Source organism: Alligator sinensis, unplaced genomic scaffold (genome assembly GCF_000455745.1).
Source record: "Alligator sinensis unplaced genomic scaffold, ASM45574v1 scaffold809_1, whole genome shotgun sequence".
Lineage (NCBI taxonomy): Eukaryota > Metazoa > Chordata > Crocodylia > Alligatoridae > Alligator > Alligator sinensis.
In genome coordinates this window covers 1871842-1880658 of record NW_005841956.1, presented here as the reverse complement: position 1 = coordinate 1880658, position 8817 = coordinate 1871842, and the positions used below count along the sequence as shown (strand labels likewise).

At 48.7% G+C, this 8817-nt stretch overlaps 1 protein-coding gene across 12 annotated transcripts in view; it reads left to right on the top strand.

Annotated features, from left to right (window-relative positions):
* STARD8 (StAR related lipid transfer domain containing 8) overlaps window positions 1-5451 on the top strand; it is a 117487-nt gene extending 112036 nt beyond the window's left edge. For all 12 annotated transcript variants that reach the window (XM_014518451.2, XM_025200099.1, XM_025200100.1 and 9 more), the window contains 5 exons: window positions 1393-1507; window positions 2832-3056; window positions 3589-3806; window positions 4087-4260; window positions 5064-5451. In XM_014518451.2, coding sequence (XP_014373937.1) covers window positions 1393-1507; window positions 2832-3056; window positions 3589-3806; window positions 4087-4260; window positions 5064-5181 — 850 coding nt within the window. In that variant the 3' untranslated portion in view covers window positions 5182-5451. The remainder of the gene's footprint in view (window positions 1-1392; window positions 1508-2831; window positions 3057-3588; window positions 3807-4086; window positions 4261-5063) is intronic.
* Window positions 5452-8817: the final 3366 nt, after the last annotated feature.

Below are 8817 nucleotides of genomic sequence, written 5' to 3'. Positions count from 1 at the left end.
CCCCCCCCCCCCCCCCCCCTTGTCTTCCTTCCGGTGTAGATACTCCTTGGTCAATGCTCTGGCTGGCTGAGTGCAATCTGGCTGCACTGACTGTCTTGTTGATACTGAAGTTGGGTCTGACTAATGGGAGAAAAGGCCTTTTTCCATTCCAAAGAGGTACCCTCAGCCCGTGTGCTCTCCTCACCAGAGCTTGCACAGGACAGGCTGATGAAGGAGCTTGCATCTCTCCCCTGCCAGGGCCTGAGGGGAGTTCCTTTGGGAGCTAAGGCATAGTACATAGATGCCAAGCTCTTGTGGCCAGGACATTGTCTTCCTGATTGACTGCAAGGCAGACAAGGTTCTTTGGGTGAATCTGATATCTTTTATTAGACCAACTTAAATAGTTGGAAAACAACTATTAAGCAAGCTTTCGGGTTCAAAAACCCTCTGTCAGGCTAAGGAAGTTTCTGCAGTTGGTTTGTGCTTTTCCTGGATGGAATGAAAAGAAGCCAGAGGCTGGTCTGGTATGCAAAAACACCAGCCTGGTGTTTGGTCTAATAAAAGAGATCAGATTCACCCAAAGAACTTTGTCTGCCTATGTCCTTAGACCAACACGGCTACAACCTACACCCCGATTGACTGTAAAACACTAAGAACGCCAGTGGCAGAGTAATCACCATAAAGATCATGTGCCATTGCAGCCCAGTGCCATGCTCTGTGAGACACATAGTCCTGCAAGCCAAAGTCCCAAAGCATGAGCAACCCAGCTCACACACCAACTTTGGAGCTTGCCTGGCAATTCAAAAGGAACTGGATAAGAAAGAATGAAGCAACTGCAGTCCTGCTCTTTTACCACAGGGTGTCTCCATGACTCTCTTAATTTGTGTGATGCCCTGACTCCCTTTTTGTCAAGGTCTGTGGGGGCCACAACACTGCACTACCTCAGAGGGGTTGCTGTGAAGGTAAATGCATTTCAGACTGAGAGACACCCTGATGCTATGGTGACTGAGGACCAAATGGACAGAGTGTAGCTAAACAGACTGACTTTGGGGCTGATGAATAAGTAGCAGCCTGCTGCTGTTGTGTTTAAAATATAAAGGGTTAATCGAAGGTGGACTCCGGCTCCTTGCCAGAGATGTAAATAAGGTGTGGTCAGAACCAGCCAAGCACCCAGGATTCATCTTTGTTCAGCTGCTGCAATGGGAGTCATGGTTCAGTTCTTGGCAATAGGAATGGTCATTGCTTCCTATTGCCTTAAGCAGAAATGCGTCTCCAATGTGACTCTTTTATTGTCTCCCGATTCCAAGGCTGAATGGACCCAGAAAATGCATAAGCCTCAATCCTCACTCCCTGCCCTGCTTGCAGCTCACCCTTCCCTCTGCTTGGGCTCACCACTTCCCATTTTCTTGGCAGGGTGGCTCACAAGAAAGGCCCCATGGGAAAGCCAGACCAGAAGGAGCTGGATGAGAATATGGCTGCCACCCAGGGCCTCTGCCACATGATCACAGACTGCAAGAAACTGTTCCAGGTGGGTGGGTAGTCACAGCTCAGGCAGAGCAGGGCTACCTGGGCGCTCGCATGGCCCTTTCTGTTGTAGAGTCCAAGTGCCTCACAGGCATGAATGGGTTTGTGAGCTCGGGAATTGCTGTTATCCCCATTTGGCAGGTGAAGCACAGGGGAGATGAAATGACTCTCCCTGGCCAGGCAGCTGGTAACTGAACTCAGGGTCTATCTTCCCCATGCTGCCTTGTAGAAACTAGCCAGGTAGGGGCACTTCTGTGTATGCATTCAAGTAAGACTTGTAAAAGCCTGAATTTTGTCTTTGGAAAAGGGCCAGAAAGAGCTGCATAGAAATAGCAGGTGACAGTGCTTTTTACTGTGTGTTCATGTGGCTTGTCCCCACATCCAATGTAACAGACAGGGTGCCGGTCTGTTTCCCTTGCTTGTTGGATGGGATTTGGCTGTCACAAGTCTAGTGAGATGTACATCAGCTTGAGAACAAGCCCGTGAAGGTCCCCTGCCCTGACACGGGGACCTCTGGGTTACTGCACTCACTCCCTCCCCCACATTGCGGGTAAACATTTCGTATCCTGCCCCAAACGGAGTAAAGGCCACCTGTGGAAGGATGCAGTTGTCCTTTGAAGCCATTTGCGGGCCTTGAAAATCACTGTGGAATTACATGTGGCGCTCTCTTTTCCTCTGTGTTCCTGACCACTGACTGTCGTGAAACCCAGTGTACTCAGCTCTGAGACAAACAGGTCAGAAGTGATAGTTAAGCCCACTGGTGTCTCACCTGCCAATGCAAAGGACACAGTGCACAGGACAGGCACAGACAGGTTGGTGGGCCTATATCCACCCCTCTCTGCTGGTCAGATGGGATGTTGTAGTGTGTCAGTAACTACTGCACTGCATCAGTCCAAGGGTTTGTCTAATCCAGGATCTTGGTTTTGACAGTTCCCTGGGTCAGAAGTTTGAGAAGCATGCAGGAAGCCCCCTAGTTGGCAGTTATTGAATATCCTGCCAGAGGGGTATTTCTGCTGAATCTCTTCAGTTAGTGCTTGGCTTATTTTCTCTATTGAGCTATTTTATCTCCTGTATTATGTGGCTGCACCCATCTGGTATCTAGGGATAGCAGCTGGGGAGCCAGGTGCATCTAGTGAGCCTCAAAATCCGGGTCTGTCCTGACACTTGGGGTTCAGTAATGTTTGTGATACTGATGTTCAGCACTGCAGTGATCCTGCCAGCATGTGTAGGAAGGGAGAGGTCAGAACTTCCTGGTCCGTTTTTAGGACATCAGTTGGGTGAAGACTTTGTAACAGCTTGGTCTTTGACGTTCCATGTTTCCTTTGTAGATCCCCAAAGACATGATGCTCCAGCTTTGCAATTCCTACCTGGCAGCAGATGCCTGCGCACTCCCTCAGGCTGAGCCCACACACCAGAATGTGCAAGGGGAGTGCAAGGATCTTCAATTTTTTTTGGATGACAGCATGCAGAGCCTTCTCAAGGAGTCATCAGAGAAGTTTAAGGGGTGGCTCAGCACACCAGGGCCCCAGAACACAGAGATATCATGCAAGAAGGTAACCGCCACATTGGGAAGGGCTTGCACATATTGGTGGATGTGGGGAAATTCATCCCAGACTGATCAGTGGCCTGTGGGCTAGCAGATTCCTTTGTGAACCTAAGAACATGCAGTATGGTCATGAGCTGAATTGCTTCATCAGCTACAACTGGTACTTTTTTAGCTGGGTAGGGTAGTCAGCAATCCCTTCCAGCACTATCTACCCTATGCTGCTTGTGTGATGACAGTAGGCATCAGATGTTGGAAAATGAGCTAGCCAGAATGAACCATAGGATACTCTGTGCCTGTCATCTGCAATAGAGAATCTCGATAGGTAGTACAGCTGGGTGGGTCAGATATGTAGGCCTCTCTTCAGGAATTTGCCAACTAGCTGGGCAGGTCTGGCATGTTGTGTCTCCACCCCCCCAGTGGGCAGGCTGCATGTATTCATGTCATTATCCTCATAGCAAAGGGAAACCACCACATTAATCTTTTTACTCTTAGTTTTCTTGATTTGGTAACCTGCCTGACTCTACTTCTTGCTCCCCCAGGTCGGTGATGGGCATCCTCTGCGCTTATGGAGGGTTTTCACAGAGGTAGAGGCCCCTCCCAATACAGTGCTCTACAGGATACTTCGGGAGCGACACCTCTGGGACAAGGATCTTCTGCAGAGCAATGTTATTGAAACCCTAGAGAACAACATGGAGATTTACCATTACGTCACAGGCAGCATGCCGCCCCAACCCCACAGGGACTTCATCCTTTTCAGGTGAGGGAAGAAGGCAGGGGAAGCCAGACCAGGATGGGAGGGCTGGATGCCATGTCCCCATCCCTCGCTTTGCAGGTTGAAGTGAACTGAACTTTCTAGCATGCACTTCCAGACTTATCCCTGTCACCTTCCCCTCCACGCTGTGGTTTCCCACAGTGCACTGCATTATAAAGAGACACATGAAACCCAGTGGGCTTGGCAGAGGCAATGTACAACTCCTCCTTGTTAGAGGTGGTCCAGAGGTTCTGAGTGTGGAGTTTGTGCTTGTTCCTCTGTACAGGAAGTGGCACACAGATCTACCTCAGGGGACCTGCTTGCTTGTCTCCACGTCAATGGATTGCGAGAAGCTGAAAGTGGAAGGAGTCAGGGCAATGGTGCTAACCTCCCAGTACCTGATTGAACCATGTGGCATGGGCCGGTCCAAGCTGATGCACATCTGCCGAGCTGATCTCAGGTAAATCTCAAACTTTGCCCTTAAGCCTCTGTTATTAGAGAGGTGTTGGTCCTGCAGAAATGGGAGCAAAGGTCCTCTGGGTACCAGTGCTAGCTCTGTGACTTCTCCACTTTAGTTCCCATCTGCACAGTAGGGATGGTGTATCTTCCTGCAGGTGGCACTGTGCAACGTAACAAGTTTGTTTCTGTACATGCCATATAAAAGCAATCACTAGTATAGCTCACCCCCCTCCCCTCTTTACTGTGTATTATTTTACTCTACCCAAGAGCACACATCATGTAGCTAAATGATGATGATAATGATTTATACTGCAGATGGGGCTCTGTTTTGCTCTGTGTTATACAAACAGAATATAAAGAGTTCTTGGCTCAGAGCATTTCTAATCTAATTTAGGCAGGACGCAGCAAAACACAGGAGTGGGACTGGGGGAGCCTGGAGAGGGGGCTACCACTGAAGGGTGGTCCAGTGAATAGGGGACTGGGCTGGAAGCCAAGGAAACTGGCTTTGTTACCCAACTGAGCCTCAGCTTTCCAGAAGCTTACCCAGGCCCTCCTCTGTAAACTGGGGACCACAATTCCCTGGATCACCACAGTAGTGAGTGTAACAACTAAGAGTTGCGTGCAGCATGGGATAGTGGGGAAAGGACTATTTCCTCAGATGCTTCCTCACCTCAGAGCAGGTATGTTGACACAGTCCATTTTAGCCAGGAATGACCACTACTGAAATATCTTTTCCAAAATGTTATATGGTTCTCCATTATTTGCTATCACCTTATCGCTCCCTCTCTACTATTCTTTCCCCAGGGGACGGTCTCCAGACTGGTATAACAAGGCATATGGACATATATGTGCAATTGAGTTGGCCAGGATCCGTGATTCTTTCCCCACACTTACTCCAACTGGACCTGAGACCATGGTCTGAGCAGCTGTCACCTTGCTTTGGCAGAAGTGGGACAGAAGGAGGTCAAGTTTAGAAAGATGGTTCCCTTGTTAGCAAAAACAAGAGCAAATAAGTTTCTTATGTATAAATACTGTACATTTAGAATATTAATATATAAGCCAGGTGGTAGAGCTGAGTGATGTTCACTCTTAAGAGATGTGTATTTTGTATTTAAGGGACAGGTTTTTTTTGTATTGACTCAGAATGGGGCTTGTGTTTCCTCATCTGTGTAATAATAAAATCTTAACAGCATCCACTGTCTGGTGGTGAGTTCTGGGTGTCTGCTGCCTGCAGCTGTCTGTGCATCGTTCCTTTGCAGGACCACCCCAAAATGGGTGGCTGCAGTAGTGTATGAGAGAACCTGCTAGGTTGTGGGTGATGCTGGGCCTTGGCAGGCCTGTCTGCTGTCCTGGGCCTTGCACTGTTGCCTCATCCAGTGAATGCTCTGAGTAGGGCTCCCTGTTTCAACTTCTGTTTCCTGCTCCCTTTATTCTTCCAGGGCTGCTTCTGCCAACTGTTCTAGTGCCCTCTGTCTCCCCAACAGGAAAACATCTCACGTTCTTCTGTCTAAACCAAGCAATGCAGTCTGCCCACCCCCTCCACCTACTGCCCATAAGTGTAGGCAATGCAGTTTGTTGCCAAATCAAGGACTTGAAGCTGTTTCAGAGCTGCAGAGATAATGCAATGGGGAGAGAGAGAAATGATTATGAAATGATGACACCATATCCACAACAGCTAGTTGAGCCTTGCGCTGAGCCAGAGGCAGCAAAGCCCTATCCCTGCTGATGATACAGCCATGGCAATGAGAGTGTATGAAGCAGGCAGTTCCAGTGCTGCCACACATGGAGAGTGAGCACAGCCCAGTTCCACAGGCCCATTGGCAATCACTGTGGCTGTATCTTCCTCCATAGAATCAGACACTGCTGCTGCACCTTGGAGCAGGAAGTCCCCATGTTCAGGAACTGTCTGAGATGAAGACAAACGCTTGGAAAATGACCGTCTCTCTCCTTAGGCATCCCCTGTTCAGGAGGCATGTTGTTGTGGGAGGCAATGCCAGCCAGGGAAGTCACCTGGACACAACAGAACCATGGTCATGGAAAGCTTCATGTGCAGTGTGATAAGGCTTTTTATGCACCTGGGGCTAGTGGCTAGGTACCACCAGGCAATGCTGCTGTATATGGATATCTGGAGGAAGACCTTTTTGAGATCCTGGTCTGCCTTGCATTGACTGGTACTTTATCTACAAACAGCTTGATCTTCTAGAAAGAGGTAGTGGTGATGGTGTACAGAATGCAGTTCAAGGTGCTGTTGATGGGCAGGATGAAAGTAACCACCCAAGAGGTTATGGTACTTGTTCCAACAAGGACAGTTGGTCAGTAATGGTTGAGGTCAGTGCCTGTTTCCCTAGAACATTGGTCCAGTGCTTTTTTGCTTGGCAGTATTCAGGCAGATTCTCAGATTCTGTTCTCAGACACAGGTACAAGATGGAGTAAGCCCAATTAAATCAACAACAACTATTTCACAGCTACTGCTAGGTAAGTGAGAGCAGACTGATGCTTTGTGAGTATGAATGGTGAGAAAAAAAGTCAGCTGACAGCACCCAGATTCCACCCCCACACTCCCCTCACCCCAAGCAAACAGGGTCTGAGCTGAGTGCCACTGAATTAATTACCACCTGCCCATCCAGATTCTCAACGTTCAGAGGACAGTCCTTGAATCTGGAGATTGAGGTAAACACTTCCCACTGTCCTTCCCCTCTCTTACTCAGGCCCCTTGTCCCCCCTCAACTTTATGTTGCTCCCTCCAATGTATTTGTTCTCAAATTCAACCACGGTGAAAGCAGTCTCTCTTTTCATATCACAGTAGCTTTCCTCCAAAAACAGCAAGAAAGAATTGGCATGAATACCTAATTAAAGCAAATTTGCCTAGATCAGAACCTGTGGACCAAGGAGTCTGTACACTAATGCCAGGAGCATGGGAAGTAAGCAGGAGCAGCTATCCTTCCTGCTGTCTGGTGGGCATTTCGACCTAGTATGGATTACAGAGACCTGGTGGAACTCCTCACGATTGAAGCGTAGCTACAGAGGGCTATGCTCTGCATAGATGGGACCAGGTAGGAAGAAAAGATGGAGGTGTAGCTCTCTATGTGAGGGAATAATACACCTCCTTGGAGGCTGACATCAGCTCCAAAACAGAACGGCTTGAAACCCTCTGAGTTGAACTGTAGGGGGAGTTAAGGTTAGGGTTAGGGTGGAGGAGGCAGGGGCTGGTGAGAGAGACCTAACTGTAGGTATATATTATAGGCAACCAAACCAGGGGAAGGAACTCAGTCTTGATTTTTCCCAAGAACTGGCAGAGGCCGCGCATGCATGGGAGGTGGTCATCCTGAGTGACTTCAATTATCCGGACATCTCTTGGGAGGAACACTTGGGCAAGTTGGACCGGTCATGTTCCTTCCTGACCTGCATCGAAGAGCTCTTTCTGGCTCAGGAGGTGCACAAGCCAACCATAGGTAATGTTCTCCTAGGCTTGGTCCTGGCCAAGGGAGACAACCTGGTGACTGACTTAAATATAGAGGGTAGCCTGGACAGCAGTGACCATGAAACCATCATGTTCACTGTCCATCACAAAGCAGACAAATCTGATAGCAGGGTTAAAGTCTTAGACTTCAAAAATGCAAATTTAAACAAGCTCAGGTCACTAGTATGGGTTACGCTGCAGGACCAGGGCCTGAAGGCGAAAGGAATACATGAAGAGTGGTCGTTCCTTAAGGACATGATCCTTGAAGCACAAAGGAAGTCCATTCCCATGTGGAGGAAAGGTACCAAAAGGGGTGGGAAGCCCTCTTGGCTAAGCAGGGAAATCACAATCCTCCTAAGAAAAAAGAAAGAGGCATACAAACAATGGGAGCTGGGGGCAGGCCCTACGGAGAACTATACAACAACTGTCTGCACTTGTAGGGAACAACAGCTAGGGCAGCAGAAAGGCTAAGGCAGCAACTGAACTTAGACTAACAATGGGAATCAAGGACAACAAGAAGTCCTTCTTTAGGTACATAGGGAATAGGAGAAAAACAAATGAAAGTGTGGGGCCATTGCTCAACAACTCAGCACAGCTGGTTACTGGCACTCAGGAGAAAACTGAACTCCTGAATGGCTACTCTGCTTCGGTATTTCACCAGGCCAAGGGGAAGATCATGCCAGACAGGGTACAGAATGAGCAGGACAGGAACGACCACCTTCCTACTATCATCATAGAACTGGTATGTGATCAGCTAAGGAAATTAGACATATTTAAGTCAGCAGGACCAGATGAACTCCATCTGAGAGTGCTGAAGGAGCTGGCCGAAGTAATCGCAGAGCCCCTTGCAAGACTCTTCCAAAATTTGTGGTGCTCCGGAGAGGTCCCTGAGGACTGGAAGAGGGCCAGTGTTGTGCCCATCTTCAAGAAGGGGAAGAGGGAGGACCTGGGTAACTATAGGCCAATTAGCCTAACTTCTATCCTAGGGAAAGTCCTGGAAAAATTCATTAAGTCTATGTGCGATAGGCTTGCAGAAGGTAGGATTCTGAATGATAGCCAGCATGGCTTTGTTGCGGGCAGGTCTTGTCTTACCAATCT